The sequence below is a fragment of the Gossypium raimondii genome, chromosome 9 (genome assembly GCF_025698545.1).
Source record: "Gossypium raimondii isolate GPD5lz chromosome 9, ASM2569854v1, whole genome shotgun sequence".
NCBI lineage: Eukaryota > Viridiplantae > Streptophyta > Magnoliopsida > Malvales > Malvaceae > Gossypium > Gossypium raimondii.
In genome coordinates, this window is record NC_068573.1 from 48,277,690 (window position 1) to 48,294,148 (window position 16,459).

General features: G+C 31.8%; 4 protein-coding genes across 4 annotated transcripts; all 4 read left to right on the top strand.

Moving 5' to 3' along the window:
* Positions 1-428: 428 nt before the first annotated feature.
* LOC105800614 (ethylene-responsive transcription factor ERF096) lies at positions 429-1,329 on the top strand. Its single transcript, XM_012631831.2, has one exon. It carries the CDS (start codon positions 686-688, stop codon positions 1,088-1,090), a length of 405 nt encoding a protein of 134 aa, XP_012487285.1. The 5' UTR covers positions 429-685; the 3' UTR covers positions 1,091-1,329.
* A 2,101-nt stretch (positions 1,330-3,430) lies between these two features.
* LOC105800613 (ethylene-responsive transcription factor ERF096) lies at positions 3,431-3,838 on the top strand. Its single transcript, XM_012631830.2, has one exon. It carries the CDS (start codon positions 3,431-3,433, stop codon positions 3,836-3,838), a length of 408 nt encoding a protein of 135 aa, XP_012487284.1.
* Positions 3,839-5,636: 1,798 nt separating this feature from the next.
* Positions 5,637-6,035, top strand: LOC105800615 (ethylene-responsive transcription factor ERF096). Its single transcript, XM_012631832.2, has one exon. It carries the CDS (start codon positions 5,637-5,639, stop codon positions 6,033-6,035), a length of 399 nt encoding a protein of 132 aa, XP_012487286.1.
* A 7,996-nt stretch (positions 6,036-14,031) lies between these two features.
* On the top strand, positions 14,032-14,430 carry LOC105797774 (ethylene-responsive transcription factor ERF096). The gene has a single exon (XM_012627698.2). The coding sequence runs from the start codon at positions 14,032-14,034 to the stop codon at positions 14,428-14,430; it is 399 nt and encodes a 132-aa protein (XP_012483152.1).
* Positions 14,431-16,459: the final 2,029 nt, after the last annotated feature.

The window sequence follows — 16,459 nt, forward strand, 5'->3', positions numbered from 1 at the left end:
TTTGAATTGTTTTATTTGAAATGTATATAAAAGTATATAAAGATAAAAGTAGCATTATAAATATATTTTAATAATTTCACAATTAAGTCGATGTCGAGTTGACTCGTGACATCAAATTCTGTCATCCATTTTATCGAAGTATAGATATGGATACACACGTATACCTATTATTAAGCTCCTGATTAAGTTGGTGTTACACGATTACTAAATTAGAAAATTATTAAAATATTATTATTTTACAAAATAAATTATATTTTTAAGGATAATTTTATTATTTTATATTATTTATATAAATTAATAAACAATACACACAATAAAATTTCAACATCTTCAACATTCATTAAACTTTTTTATAAATATATTCATCCAGCATAACGGTACATCTAGAATAAATGTATGCCGAAAAGTGTAGAAGAAAAAAAAGGGTTTCTAAAAGCTCCGTAGCCATCCACCTTGACCATTCGGATACATTGGATATGTAGCAAAATTTAATTTAAAGCTTATCGAAGTTTCTGATAAGCACGTGGAAACAACTTTCAGCCAAGGATACTTTCTTATGATTTAATTTTTTGTAGGGACCCTAAAAATTCTTGCCAAACTTGACAATTAATCCACCTTTTCTCAATCCATGTATAAAATTCTGTTCCTCCCCACTCACATATATCAGCCATGCAGATTGTAGACAATGGAGGGTAAATCCACGGGTAAAGAAGGTACCAGAAGCGAGCCGGCTCGATACCGGGGCGTACGTAGGCGGCCTTGGGGGAAATTTGCTGCAGAGATACGCGATTCCAACCGACAGGGAACTCGTGTTTGGCTCGGGACGTTTAATACCGCAGAGGAGGCTGCTCGAGCTTATGATAGAGCCGCTTATGCCATGAGGGGTCATTTAGCGATTCTTAATTTTCCTCATGAGTATCCTATGGGTTGCGGCGATGCTAATGCTTACTGTCGGTCGTCTTCCCCTGGTTCCTCATCTTCATCTTCGTCGATGGAGAGAGGCAAACAGGTGTTCGAAATAGAGTATTTGGATGGTAATTTGCTTGAAGAACTTCTTGAAATTGAAGAGAAAAAGAAGAAGAAAATGTGACGGCATCTTAATTTTTAACTGGTCAAGTATCTTGATTCTCACTTTTGGATAACTAACTAAAGCATATTACTTTCATGGACATATATATGTATATATAAAATTACACCAATAGTCAACACATTAAATAGAGTGAAAGGCTCTAGTTTCTGAAATGTACCTGGGAACATATTCACTATCTAAATTATAAATAATTATAGACTATACGCTTTCTGTTATTTGAAATGACAAGAAATTGTTTTTTTCTCCTTTTGTCCTTGTATCTTTTAAAATTGTGATTTAATCTTTATATTTTTATTTGGTTATTTTAACTAATTTTATATTTTTCAATAAAATTTCAGTCATCATCAAACAATAACAATTAAACACATTAAGTTAAGTTCTGCTATTTCCAAAATTTGATGCACCAAACATATTATCATATGTGTAATATTATAATAGGCCAATTTTGGCCTGGGTCCAAATTACCAAAATAAAACAAAAATCCAAACCGATAAATAAATAGTCCAAAATTACATGTCCATTATAGTCCAAGTTTTTACCAAAACCCTAGCTTCCCTAACCCTCTTCAGCCGCCGCTTCTCCCACGCAGGTCAGCCTCCTCACGCATGCCACCACCACTGCACACCATCTTCACGCGTCTGACACCTGCAAAAATTGAATGCAACAACAAAAAGAAACACGCGAGCAACAATGGTAGTAAATAGCAAAAAGACAAAGAATAGAAACAAACGGTCTTGTATCCTGCTATAAAGTCCAAAACTTCATCTTTGTAATTTTTTACGCACACTAGTAAATCAAAAAGCAGAACAAAAGTTTAAAAAGGTGTTGGTTTTGATCTTTTCCTGGTTTCTTTTCTGTTTTCTCGTTTCTTTTTATTTTTATTTTACAAATCTATTTTAATAAAAAAGGCATAGAATAAAAAGAAAAAGTCTAAAGGGGCATACCTGAGGGTTGCGCTCCACCGTCGTGGATGTCTGAGGTAGCCACCTCCGATGAAAGGTGGTCGGAAGTCGAGGGGTCCTTTGGTTGCCTAGGCATTCTCGTTTGATTATTGGAAGTTTCGGCTTCAAAACGGGCTTAGGGAGGTTGAAATGGCCGAAATGGCCTCTTTTTGGACTTCGGCCGCCGTACACGCTATCAATTGCATCAAGATTGAAATTTCAAATTTGAAAAGTATAGGGACTGAAAATGATTTAATTGGAGAAAATGGACTAATCTACACCTTCACGTATAATACATGACTAAGAATTGAATTTAACCAAATGAATTTAATTGCTATTATTTAGGCCAAGATTAAAATTTCAAATTAAAAAAAAAGTATATTTACTAAAATTTACTAATTCAAAAAATATAAAAACTAAAACTTTTTAAACAACCAAAAACTTGCTTGAGCAGCAACATAACAATCCATCGCAAAAATTTCACTAAACATTTGGAATTTGATTGGGGTAGTGTTTTTTCAAGTTACTTGATTTTTTCTAATGATTTTACTTAAAAAATAAGTTTAACTAAGTATGAATTTGATTTTAAAATGAATATCAATTAAACACAAATAATGGAAGCGGAGTGTGTATTTATCACAGCTATCCCAGCATCCATCTTTCTGATAAAAAAATGTCGATCGATGAAAAATCTATAAAATAGTTTAAATTTTCCAATCACATTCATTTGGAATTATACCCTTTACTACCCCTAGAAGGTTCTCCAGCACAAAAATCAGATTCTCGTTAAAGCTGCCTTAATTCACAAGCCCAAGTTGTGAACATATTCAACTTGTTTTTTTCTTTGTTCTAGCACAAGAGAAGTGGTCTATCTCATAAGGGAACCATGACGGTCCATTACAAACCAGGTTTTTTTGTATTTTTCGTCGCTAAACACAAACAAGAAGAGGAGGTTGTGGTCGAGGTCAAAATCGTGAACCTTAAATTGTGCTAATTTAAAATTGAAAATCAAACGTGAAAATTGAATTTTGAGAGCATTTTATAATTACGAGTATATATATATATATATGTTTCAATAGGTTGAAGATATTAATTACATAAGCAAGAATAAGAATTTTGTTGCATCACTCTAATTCAAGAACCTTATAAAAGGAAAAATAATTCATAAATTGGCCATAAGGATAAATTGGAAAGGGAAATAATTTAAAGCTTAATCGAAGTTTCTGATAAGCACTTGTAAACAAATTTCTCAGCCATGGATTCCTTCACGTGTTTAATTTATGTAGGGACACTTAAAGTGCTGCCTATTTCCCAGTCCATATAAAATGCTATTTCCCCACTCGCATATATCAACCATGCACAAAATATATACAAACAGCTTGAGCTTTTAAGTTTGGCAATGGAAGGTAATCATAAGGCCAAGGATGACAAGGAAGGCAGCGGAGGCGGGATGACTCGATACCGAGGCGTACGTGGTCGACCTTGGGGGACGTTTGGGGCTGAGATACGCGACCCCAACCAGCAAGGAGCTCGTGTTTGGCTGGGGACATTTAACACCGCCGAGGAGGCTGCTCGAGCTTATGATAGAGCTGCTTATGCCATGAGAGGTCAATTTGCAATTCTTAATTTCCCGCACGAGTATCCAATGGGTAGCGGCGGTGGCGCTGCTGCTAATGCTACCACTTCGGCCGGTTCCTCCTCTTCAGCAATGGAAAGAGGCAAACAGGTGTTGGAAGTAGAGTATTTGGATGATAAATTGCTTGAAGAACTTCTTGAAATTGAAGAGAAAAAGAAGAAGAAAATGTGACGGAGGGTGGATACGGTGACAATTGTTAAGAACAGTACTGTTGCAGTGGCATCTTTAAGTTAATTGGTCAACTATCTTCAATGTCAAAGACACTATAAATCATGAAATTGACCTAAAAAAAAAAACCTTTAATTTCTGTAAGGTAGCTGCAAATATATTGTCACTGCCTACTTATATTATAAATAAAAAGGGTAAACTATACTTAATTATTAGTAAATATTTTTTTATTACTCAATTATAAAAAATTACACAAATAATTATAATAATTCAAATATCTTTTTTAATCACCGGCTAATTAAATTCAGATCAAACTCTCAACTTCCTAACATTCAAATAATAGTCAAACTATCTTCTTTTAATTCTATTCCTTGGGAACTCATATCCCGAGCAAATAACAAAAGGCAGCATAAGCTTCTACTGTAAATGCAGATCGGAGGTAGTCAGTGTGTAAAGCACATGCTCTCATCATCGCACTTGAATGATCAGGAATTAAAACACTCACTAAATTGCTTGAAACGCGCATCAAAATTAGCTTTGTAACTACCATAAACAGGAAGAGATCAAAAATCTCGACGGCGAAAGTCTCTTAGAAAGAGATAAACTTAAACATTCCATATCCCATAAATTTTTTAAAAAAAAGAGTATTTTATAAAATTCACTATTTCTGAAATTGATTTAAACTTCCTTTCATGAAGAAATGGAACCACATTTTTTTTATCAAACCAAACGTGAAAATGGGTACATATATATATATTTCACTATGTTGAAGATATTAATTGCATAGGCAAGAATAAGAAATTTTGCATCACTCTAATTCAAGATCCTTCATATAGGATATATGGGATTTATGGGGTATATATTTTACTATATCATCTGTATACATACATTAAAGAAAAAAAAGATTAAAAGAAGCACTTGGTTATGTAATGTCTAACGATTCTCGTGGCCTTCGGATTGCATATATCTCACACTACTACCTTTGCCAATTTTCTCACATGCACAATGATGGAAGATTAATTTTTAAGAATATTCTGAATATTATGTTAGACCAAACATTCTTTATATATATCATGATCTTAGATCACCTTCTCGACGTCATTGGGACAATTGAACATACAATATTTTTTTTAAAAATTACGCACACAAAAAAACTGCAACTCAATGACAGTAAAAAGAATTATTATAATTAAACTAAAAATACAAACGTTTTCAATGACATCACTTAAAATGAGGTATACGAATGAATTAGATTAAACTCAAGTTGAAGCCAACAATTTTAAATACATCAAACATGTAAGTAACTCAAGGCTTGATCTTATTAGTTCATATAATTTGGCTTTGATGGAATCGAGTCAGGTTTGAAATGTGTTAGTTTATGTTGTGCAACATAATATTTAAATTTTAATTTGGAATGATGATGTCACATCAATTTATTGTTACAATGTTAATGATTTAGTGATCAAAATATTATAAATTAATAATGTTAATGATCATTTGGTAATAAATCAAAATTCAGTAATTAAAATATAATTTAAAAAATATGTAAGTGACCATTTCTTTAGTTTACCCTAGGATAATTTGGAAAGAAAATAATTTAACCCTAATAGAAGTTTCTGTTAAGCACGTGAATAAAATTCTCAGCCATGGATTCCTTCATGTGTTTAATTTATGAAGGGACGCCAAAGTGGTGCCAAACTTTAAAAATTCCCTTTTTCCAATCCATATAAATTGCTATTTCCCCACTCACATGTATCAGCCATGCACAAAATACAATCAGCTTGAGCTTTTAAGTTTGGCAATGGAGGGTAACTATAAGGGCAAGGAAGGCAGCGGAGGCGGGACGACTCGATACCGGGGCGTACGTAGTCGGCCTTGGGGGACATTTGGGGCCGAGATACGCGACCCCAACCAGCAAGGAGCTCGTGTTTGGCTTGGAACATTTAACACCGCCGAGGAGGCTGCTCGAGCTTATGATAGAGCAGCTTATTCCATGAGAGGTGAATTTGCGATTCTTAATTTCCCGGACGAGTATCCCATGGGTGCTAACGCTTACCGCCGTTCGTCTTCAACCGGCTCATCGTCATCTTCTTCTTCAGCAAGGGAGAGGGGGAAACAGGTGTTCGAAATAGAGTATGTGGATGATAATTTGCTTGAAGAACTTCTTGGAATTGACGAGAAAAAGAAGAAGAAAACTTGAAGGGATGAATGGTGACAATTCATGGGCTACATTAAGAACAGTACTGTTCTATTGGCATCATAATTTAACTAGTCAAGTCAAGTATCTTCAATGTCTGGTTTCTTGATTTTGTCTTTTGATGACTAATAAAAACACTTTATTGAGAAATATATTTTCAATACCTAAAATATAAATTGTCTAGACAATATTTTATAAAAATAAGATAAAAATATCATGGAGACCCTTGTGTTAGGAATAGATTGCATTTTGTCCTCTTCACTCTAAAAATATTAAATTAGTCATTATACATAAGATCAAAGAGCAAACGGGCTCTTTTGTTAAAAACTCCATCCATTTTTATTGTTAAGTGCTAACATGGCTGATGGAGCAACTAGATAGTGACACTTGACATGCCATGTGTACCTCATATTGACATGAAAGAACTAATACAAGCAAAATGGATGGGACTTTTTAATAGAAAAAATGGATGGAATTTTTTACAGAACGACTAGTTTACTATTTGATCTAATGTATAAGGTCTAATGTGTCTAGTTTTAAAGTAGAGAAAACAAAATGTGATGTAACGCTTAATACAGGAATCTTCATGGTACTTTTACCCAATTATCTCATAAATACAAGGCAATCAAAATTTGCTTGGATACTTAATAATTACAAATATTTTTCCATACATTAAAAATAACAGTTGAGACCATATAACATATTCACATATGATTTTTAATATATTTGATTTAGTTTATATTTATACTAAAATATATAAAACTATTAAGAGGTAAAATAGTAATTTAAAAAATATTACTTTGAGAAGATACGAGGATGGCACAATCAAGATAATTAACTTGAAAGTAAGACCAACTATTTTTGAATAACAGAAGAGTAGAAACTTTTAGTAACCTAAATTGTCTCGATTTTTTGTCTTCCTCTTCAATACGTTGAGCAACGGAACCAAAAAAATGATTGTCGTCCAGGGAGAGTTCATGTTAAGCAAGAAGCATGTGTAGCCTGATTCATTACTTTTGCTATCTACAGTAAAAGCACATATCAGTAATTCATCAAACTCTCGACTTTTCAACTTTCCAATAACAGTCAAACCATCGTTTTATAATCTGAGCAAAAACAAAGTCTTGAAATGAACATAGATTTCTACTGCAAATGCATATGAAAAATGGGTCTGATTGAACCACATTATTTTTATTAAAAGGATGAGTATATATTTTGATATGTTGAAGATATTAATGGCATAGGCAAGAATAAGAATTTTGCATCACTCTAATTCAAAATCCTTGGCATAGGATATATGGGAGATCTATATACATACATTAGGAAGCACTAAGTTTTGTAATGTCTAACATTTGATTCTCGTGGTCTTGGTTTTGCATATATCTCACACAACCTTTGCTAATTTTCTCACATGCACAATGATGGAAGATAAATTTTAAAGAATATTCTGAATATTATATGTCATGATCTTACATCATCTTCTTAATGTCATTGGGACAATTGAACATGCACTTCAACTCGATGGTAGTAAAAAGAATTACTATATTTAAACTCAAATTTCAAATGCATTCAATTACATCACTTAAAATGAACTCTATGAATGAATTAGAACAATTTTATATACATCAAACATGTAAGTAACTCAAGCCTTATCTTCTTAGTTCATATAATTTGGTTTGGTCAGATTGAGTCAGGCTAACTAAAATTTGCACATGGAATGTTGATATAACATGTGATATCAGTTTTGTTTTTACATCGTTAACGGTTCAATGATTAAAATATTATAAATCGATATATTAGTGGTATTTTCATAATACATTAAAGTTCATTGACCAAAACGACTCTAAAGATAAATTAGAAAGAAAAAGAATTAAAGTGGTGACCCGCATAGGACAATTGCACACGGTGAGTAGAGTTGTTCATGAGAGGGTTTGGGTAAAAATATTATGCTCGAAAAATGAGTTTGAGCAAAAAAAATTAGGCTTATTTAAAATATAGACTGGTTTCGGACTTGAATATTCAAGGCTTGAGCCTAGCCTGTTGTTAAGTTTTTATTGTTCTATATTATGTTATTTTTATATATTATGTAATTTATAACACATAAAATTTAAATCTATATTAGTATATAAAAAATATTAAGATGATTATATATAAAATTTTAATAAATGAAAAATATATAAAATTATTAAATATTGAATTAAAAATAATATAAATATATTTAAAAAAATTAAAATAATATGAGTTGGCCTAAATGAGTTCGAAGTAGCTATTCGAAAATATGGGCGAAATTGGGAAAACGTTTAGACTCATATTTGGACCGGGCTTGGACAAACATTAAATGTATTAATATCATACTTCAGCCCAACCCAACCTATAAACAACTCTAATAGTGTGAGAAACTCAAACGTAAACAATCAATAACCTAATATCTCAACTTTTAACAACCGGGAAAGAATTCACCGCCGTATGGCTGACCGACAATTGTACAAGCCCAATTTGCCCGGGTCCACTACCCAAAATTTCAAGCCCAAACCTAAATCTAACCCTAGCAGCCCACTAAGCCCAAAACATTTCAAAAAAATGAAACCCTAGCCTACTGCCTAACCCTAGCCGCCTCTTCTAACCCCTCTGCTACCGCCGCCGTCGTCACATCATCAGCACAAGTGGTGCACCTGCCCTCTGCCACCGTCGCACCTGCTCCACCTGCAAGAGAAAAAAAAACACGCAAGCAGAAATAGAAAGAAGAAACAAAGACAGAATCGGCTATAAATAGCCCAAAAACAAATTGTAATGGGTTTTTTTTTTTTAAAGATTTTGTAGAACATTTTAGCAAGAAAATACAAAACAGATTCAAAAACAAACAAATAGATTCACTCAAAGGTGATTTTCAGTTTATATTTCTTTTTCTTTTATTACTCATTTACTTTTATCTTTATTTTATATTTTTTTCTCTCCAAAAAAAACAGTTCATATACGTACAAATATACAAAGAGCAAAATATAAAAAAATAAAAAATACACCTTTTTGAGAAATTTTTTTTTGAAGAGGAGATAAAATGAAGTTTTTTTGAAATTTTTTTGGTTTAAATAGGGGAGCAAAACGGCGTCGTTTTAAGGTCGACCTGGTCCGACCGACCCGCGTGTGACCCGACCCGCCTGAAGGATTCGCGTGTTTTCGACGGAAAGGCTAATTGCACTTTTAGCCCTTCCGCTTTTTAATGCTTTTTTAATTGAGTTTTTACTTTTTTAAATTTTACCCTGCAATTTGTTTCGTTTATATTTTGGTCCTATTCGAACGACGCAGTTTTAGAGGAGAAGGGAAAATTTCCCTTTCAGTCCCTCAATGTTATTCGCGTATTCAATATAGTCCTTCCTTTTTATTTATTTACAGATTTAAGCCCCGAATATTGTTTTAATGTTTAATTTAATCCTTTTGTTATTTTGTTTATTTTCTTAATAAATTTGATATTATTACTGCTATTATTAGTTATTATTGTAATTATTTGCTCATTTATTTTTTAAAATTTGAAATCTTTGTTATATATGTAAACATACATGCGTTTTTATGATATATATATGTATATATACATATGCATATATATATATACGTACCTACATATACTTTTATATTTTATAATAATATTTACACATACCTACATACATGTCTATATATATTTCATTTTCATAAATATACATATATATATATTCTTGCATATTCTTTATACTTTCAAAATATATATTTTGTTTATATTCTTTATATTTTATAATTCATATATTTACCTACATGTATATACTTTTCATATTTGATGATTGTTATATACGTATATATGCATTTATATACATACTTACATATATTTTCATGTATAATAGTTTTAAATATGTGTACATGCATATGTTTTTCATTTTCATAATTATATATATACATTTTTATATTGTTATAATTTTTTAATTTTGTTAATTTATTTATTTACATGTCTATTATTGTTATTTTTCTTGCTTTAGTTTTTATCTGTTTATTATTTGTTATTGTGCCTGCATGGTTGTTTTTTTATTTTATTGGTCTTATTATTTATTTATCTTTTGTTTTGCTCGTGTTATTTTACTTACATTATCATCATTATCATTATTTTACATCCATTTTTACTCGGGTTTGTCAAAAAACGGAAGAATTTCAAATTAAAAGCAATACTCGGTATTTGGGATCTTCGAGAGAATTGAGCCCTAACGTATTGGGTTCCGATCTTCTTCGTTGAATCTAAATAATCGAGAATGCTCTTCAAAATAAAAACATAAATAAAAAGCTCATTATCGAGAATTCAATATGTTGTGTCCTAATGCATTGGATATGACACGTTGTTTTCTCGAGACGAGGATTTTTCTAAAAAATGCAATATTCAATGTTTAATCTTTTGAGAAGTTATGCCCTAACGTATTGGGTTGCATTTTTTTTACATGACGTTAACAATTGAATCCCCTTTTAAATTTTATTATGCAAGTTTTTAGACAAGCTCATTTCTGAAGAGGTAAAATATCGTGTCCCAACGCATTGGGTGTGACGTTTTCTCTTTCCAAAACTAGAGGGTCTTAACGAGTAACTTGATTTATATAAGTTTTCTTTTAAAAAAAAATAAGGATCGTATTTTAAAATTCTTCAAAGTTTTCAATTTTCGACATTAAGACATTAACTAATCAACTAGGTATCAATTTTGGGCGTTACGAGGGTGCTAATCCTTCCTCGTACGTAACCGACTCCCGAACCCGTTTTTTCTGAATTTCGTGGACCAAAATCGTTGTTTTAATAAAATTAAATTGTTTGTTAAAAACAACTACTTTTACGAGGTGACCCGATCACACCTCATCAAAAAAGATTGGTGGCGACTCCTGTTTTTTCGTTTTCAAATCCAAGTCGACCCCGTTTTATCAAAAAAATGGTGTCAACAACAATTACTAGTGATTTCGGCTTCATGCAGGCGAGTTGCAGCCTGCAATACGAACCGAGGACGGGTTTTTAGAGTTAGCTCACCCTCGTGGGATCTTGATCCTTTGTCCTGTCCATTGTAGCACGTGTGTCGTCCAAGGCATAAAGGGCATGATGACTTGACGTCATCCTCACCTTCCTCCGACTTATCACCGGCAGTCTATTCAGGGTTCCAAACTCAGCGGTGGCAACGCCAAGGTGTGATTCACAAAATAGAACAACTTTTAAGAAGCACTTGGTTTTGTAATCCCTAACCTCGTATTCTAGTGGCCTTTGGTTTGCATATAGGTCACACAACCTTTGCCAATTTTGTCACATGCACAATGATGGAAGATAAATATTAAAGAATATTCATAATATTATGTAGGCCAAACATTCTTTATATCATGATCAGAGGTCACCTTCTTAACGTCATCGGGACAATAGTAAAAAGAATTACATATGTAATTCCCGACTTTGAGAGGCAACTTTTCTGAGAGTAACGAGCATGGCTCTGCTAAAAAGAATCAGAAATAGTTGAAGTCAAGAATGGTTAGGGGTCTTGGGGTGAAGAAGAAATAAAAGGAAAATAAAAAGAAAAGTTAAAAACAAACTAAAAGAAAAAGAAACAATTTTTTTAACGTTAACCCATCAAAATTATATAGTTTCACCTCGATCTCTTTTTTTTTAAAATTCAGCTTCACTCCTGTATAGCGTTCTCCTCGATGATAAATGGACTTGTAACAAAAACTCAAAAGTTAAAACTTTTTTTTCTTCTAATGTATTGTATAGTTTTATCCTCTGAAGCCCTTAAATCGGAGTTAAAGATATCTTTCTTTTTGTTACAATAGTAATGGTACCAACCTGAAGTAAGACTCAATTCATAATTCAAATCACTTTTTTTAAGAAAATTAAATGTGAAAATTGATTTTTTAGAGCATTTTATTATATAATAAGTATATATATTTCATTATGTTTGTCGAAACCACTTTTTTGAAAAAACAAAAATTTAATTATCGACTTATTAAAAATGAAAATGAAAATTGGGAGTCGCCACCAATCATTTATTGTGGTGTGATCGGATCACCTTGAAAATAATTTTAGGTCTGCGAATTTTTGAGAAAACAAGTTCGCCCAAAATTGGTACAGATTTGATTGTTTAATGTCTTAATGTCGAAATTTTGAAAAGATTTTAAAATACGATCCTTTTACTTTGAATGAATTGGAAGATAAGGCTCATTTATTTTAAATCTTCAAAATTAAGCTTATCCTTTGATTTTTAAAACCTATGCGTTTTGAGAAGGATATCCGATTATTTGGGTCCAATGAGAAAATCAAAACCCAGTAAGTTAGGGTTCGATTTCACAAAATTCCTAAATATCGAACATTGCCTTTTATTTTTAGAATTCTCGTCTCGATAAAATAACATGTCATATCCAATGCGTTAGGACACAACGTGTCGAATTCCCGAGAATGAGTTTTTATTTGAAATTTGTATGTTTTTAAAAATCTCGATTATTTAGATTCAACGAGAAAAATAAAAACCCAATACGTTAGGGCTCAATTCTCCCGAGGATTCCAAATTTCGGGTATTGCCTTTATTTTAAAAACGAGATAACAAAATGTCATATCCAGTAAGTTAGGATCCAACATTTTAGAATCTTAAGAACTTTATTTTTAAAAACATATGGTTTAAATAAAATGAACACTTGATTATCTAAATGCATCGAAAAAAATTGAAGCTCAGTAAGTTATGGCACAATTTTCTCGTGAATCTGGCTCGGAGGCTTTACATGAGCGCAGGCGCAACACGTGCGAGGAGGAGACCTGGCTCTGCTGCGGCGACTGAGGCCGAATGTTGCTGCCTAGGGTTTCTGATGTTTAGGAAAGTCTGGGGCTAGGTGATTTGGGCTAGGGTTAGGTGTTGGGCTAATTGGGTTGGGGATATTGGGCTAGGCTAATTGGGTTTAGTTACTGTAATCTGGGCTTAGTGTTTGTAAAAAAAAACTGAATGTTTATTTACTGGACTATTATATTTTCATGGTTTATTTTATTTGTATTTTTGGGCCCGGACAAATTGGGCCTATTACAATGTTTTGTTGAAGATATTAATTGCATGGGCAAAAGAGTACGGATTTTTCATCAGTCAAATTCAAGATCCTTTTCATAGGAAATGTGGGATGTATGGTATATATATATATATATCAACTATATACATACATCAGAAGAAAAAGAATTAAAAAAAAACTTTTCAGAAGCACTTAGTTTTGTAATATCTAACCTTTGATTCTCGTGGCCTGTAGTTTGCATATATCTCATACAACCTTTGCCAAATTTGTCACATGCACAATGATGGAAGATAAATTTTAAAGAATATTCTGAATATTATGAAGGCGAAACATTCTTTATATATCATGATCATAGGTCACTTTCTTAACGTCATTGAGACAATAATAAAAATAATTGCATATGTAATTCCCGACTTTGAGAGGCAACTTTGCCCAGAGTAACAAGCATGCATGGCACTGCTAAATAAAATAAGTCATAGTTGAAGTCAAGAATGGTTAGGGGTCTTCGGGTGACGAAGAAATAAAAGGAAAAAAAATGTAAGTTTAAAAAAATAAAAGAAAAATTTAAATTATTAAAAACAGTACAGAGATTATTTGTGTAATTTACCCTCAAATTTTTATTTGAAATGATGATATAAAGTGTTATATCATCTTGTTGTTAATATATATTATAAATCGATAAAATTAATGATAATTTACTAATAAATTAGAGTTAGATAACCAAAACTTAATTTATAAGCTATAGGGTAAATTAGAAAGCAAAAAGAAATAAAGCTTAATGGAAGTTTCTGAGAAGCACGTGGAAACAATTCTCAGTCATGGATTCCTTCATGTGTTTAATTTATGTAGGGACCCAAAAAGGTGTTGCCAAACTTTAAGAATGCCCTTTTTCCAATCCATATAAAATGCTACTTCCCCACTCACATATCAGCCATGCACAAAATACAAACAGCTTTAGCTTTTAAGTTTTGGCAATGGAGGGTAACTATAACAGCAAGAAAGGCAGCGGAGTCGAGATGACTCGATACCGGGGAGTACGTAGTCGGCCTTGGGGGACTTTTGGGGCCGAGATACGCGACCCCAACCAACAAGGAGCTCGTGTTTGGCTCGGGACATTTAACACCGCCGAGGAGGCTGCTCGAGCTTATGATAGAGCCGCTTATGCCATGAGAGGTCAGTTTGCCATTCTTAATTTCCCGCACGAGTATCCCATGGGTGCTAACGCTTACCACCGTTCCACTTCGACCGGTTCATCGTCATCTTCTTCTTCTTCAACAATGGAAAGAGGCAAACAGGTGTTCGAAATAGAGTATTTGGATGATAATTTGCTTGAAGAACTTCTTGAAATCGAAGAGAGGAGCAAGAAAATGTGAAGGGATGGATATGGTGACAATAAGAACAGTACTGTTCCATAATGGCATCTTAATTTAACTTCTCAAGTATCCTGATTTTTCCCTTTTGATAACTAATTAAAAGCACTTTATTTTCATGGGTCAAGAATCAAGATCATATATATTGTCTCATGCCATTTTTCTAGAATGTAACAGGATTTATATTGTCACTACCTCTATTATAAATAATATAAATAATACTAGTTTATGGCACATTAAAATGATAAAATTAAGATTGTGAAGATTAAAATTAAATCATTAATTTTTTGTATTTTTAAAATAATATGATTTAATAATATTTCTAAACTTAATCTTTTTAATCCAAAATGCTATTTCAATAAAAACCTTCCAACAATAATAAATTTGGGATTCAAACTCAGTCTAAAATATCTCCAACCATTTTTTATTGTATTTTGATGTTAATGGTTAAACGTTATAGAAACTATGGACATATATATGTTGCAACTTGCAGCAAGGGACATATCCCTATTGCAAGGTGCAATTTTTCAAGTAATTTATTGGTACAAGGGGCGGGAATATTTGTGATTCGATGATTACCTAAAGCAATTTGTACAATCAAAGATATTATTATGAAATTTTATCATATTCACAATTAAGGATGCAAGAAATCAAATAGATAAATTCTGATTATGCGTAAGTTGTTGTAGATTTTTTTAAAAAATTAGAATTCAGAATTTAATCTAATAATTAAATCTGATTTCACTATTAACGTAAGTTGGGAATTCAATTTATATTTCCTATTTTGATTATTTTTAGTGTTTATATTTTTAAAATTTTTAGTTTTGAATTTTTAGTCATGACTCAAATGACATCCGTCAAAATTTATTAACTAAAATGGCGTGACATTTTGTGTGTATTAAGTAGAAATAGTAAGTTGATTTGCACATTTATATATGAGACAATATATTTACCGTGCATCTCAAATTTTTTGACTTTCGCATTGTATAAAATATTAAGTTATGACTAATTACTCAGTGTTACCTAATTTGACTAACTATTTAATTTTCGATATTCGTAAAGTTTTGAAATAAAATTCATAATTAAACTTATGACATTTAATCATACCCGATCCTTAAATTAGAATGAGTGTGTTCAAACTCACATTTTTATAAGGATGAAATAATAACAATTATCGAATTAAGACTATATGGAGCATATATATCACTATGTTGAATGGAATTTAATTAGTAATCCACTAATTCAAGATCCTTCAATGAGGATATATGGTGCAACCTTTAAGAAGCACTTAATTTTGTAACTTGTCGCCTTTGATACCAGTTGCCTTGCATAATTTTACCTTCTTTGCCATTTTATCATCACAGGAACAATGATGATAAAAGATAAATTTTAAATCAAGATTCTGAATAATATCTTGACTTACATCATGATCTGAGATAGTTTTGTTAACGTCATTGGACCAATTGGATATGCAATTTTTAAATAATAAAAAATGCCTCTACTCAAATGATAGAGTTACATATCCAATGGGGTTAATTTATATTAATCATACGAGTAAACTAAATTAAACATGAGTTTATATAATATTAAGAGATAAGTTAATAGTTTTAGCATACACAAATCATCTCTTAAGTATTTGTATGTACAAATAGTAAAAATTAGAGGTTGAGTCTGATCTTGGAGATTTGCTAAAACTTTTAAAATTATTAATAATCGTATGAATTTGTTAAAAAATCTTAAAATTATTTATATTTTAGAGAATTAAATTGTTGGGATGATGCACTCGCTAAATCTGGTATTAGTTGCATTAGTTCTTATTTATCAATAAAATTGTGGTTGGGCAAAAATTTAAAACAAAAAAACCATATATGCTCTTATGTGCATATATTATTTCCTTTAGATTAATAATAACTCATTTTATATATACATAATGTAGGAATAATTGGAACCTACATAAAAACATGCTAATGGCCTCTCAAATCAAGACTTGGGACCAACTTTGATATAAAACTAGCTATACATATTACATGCT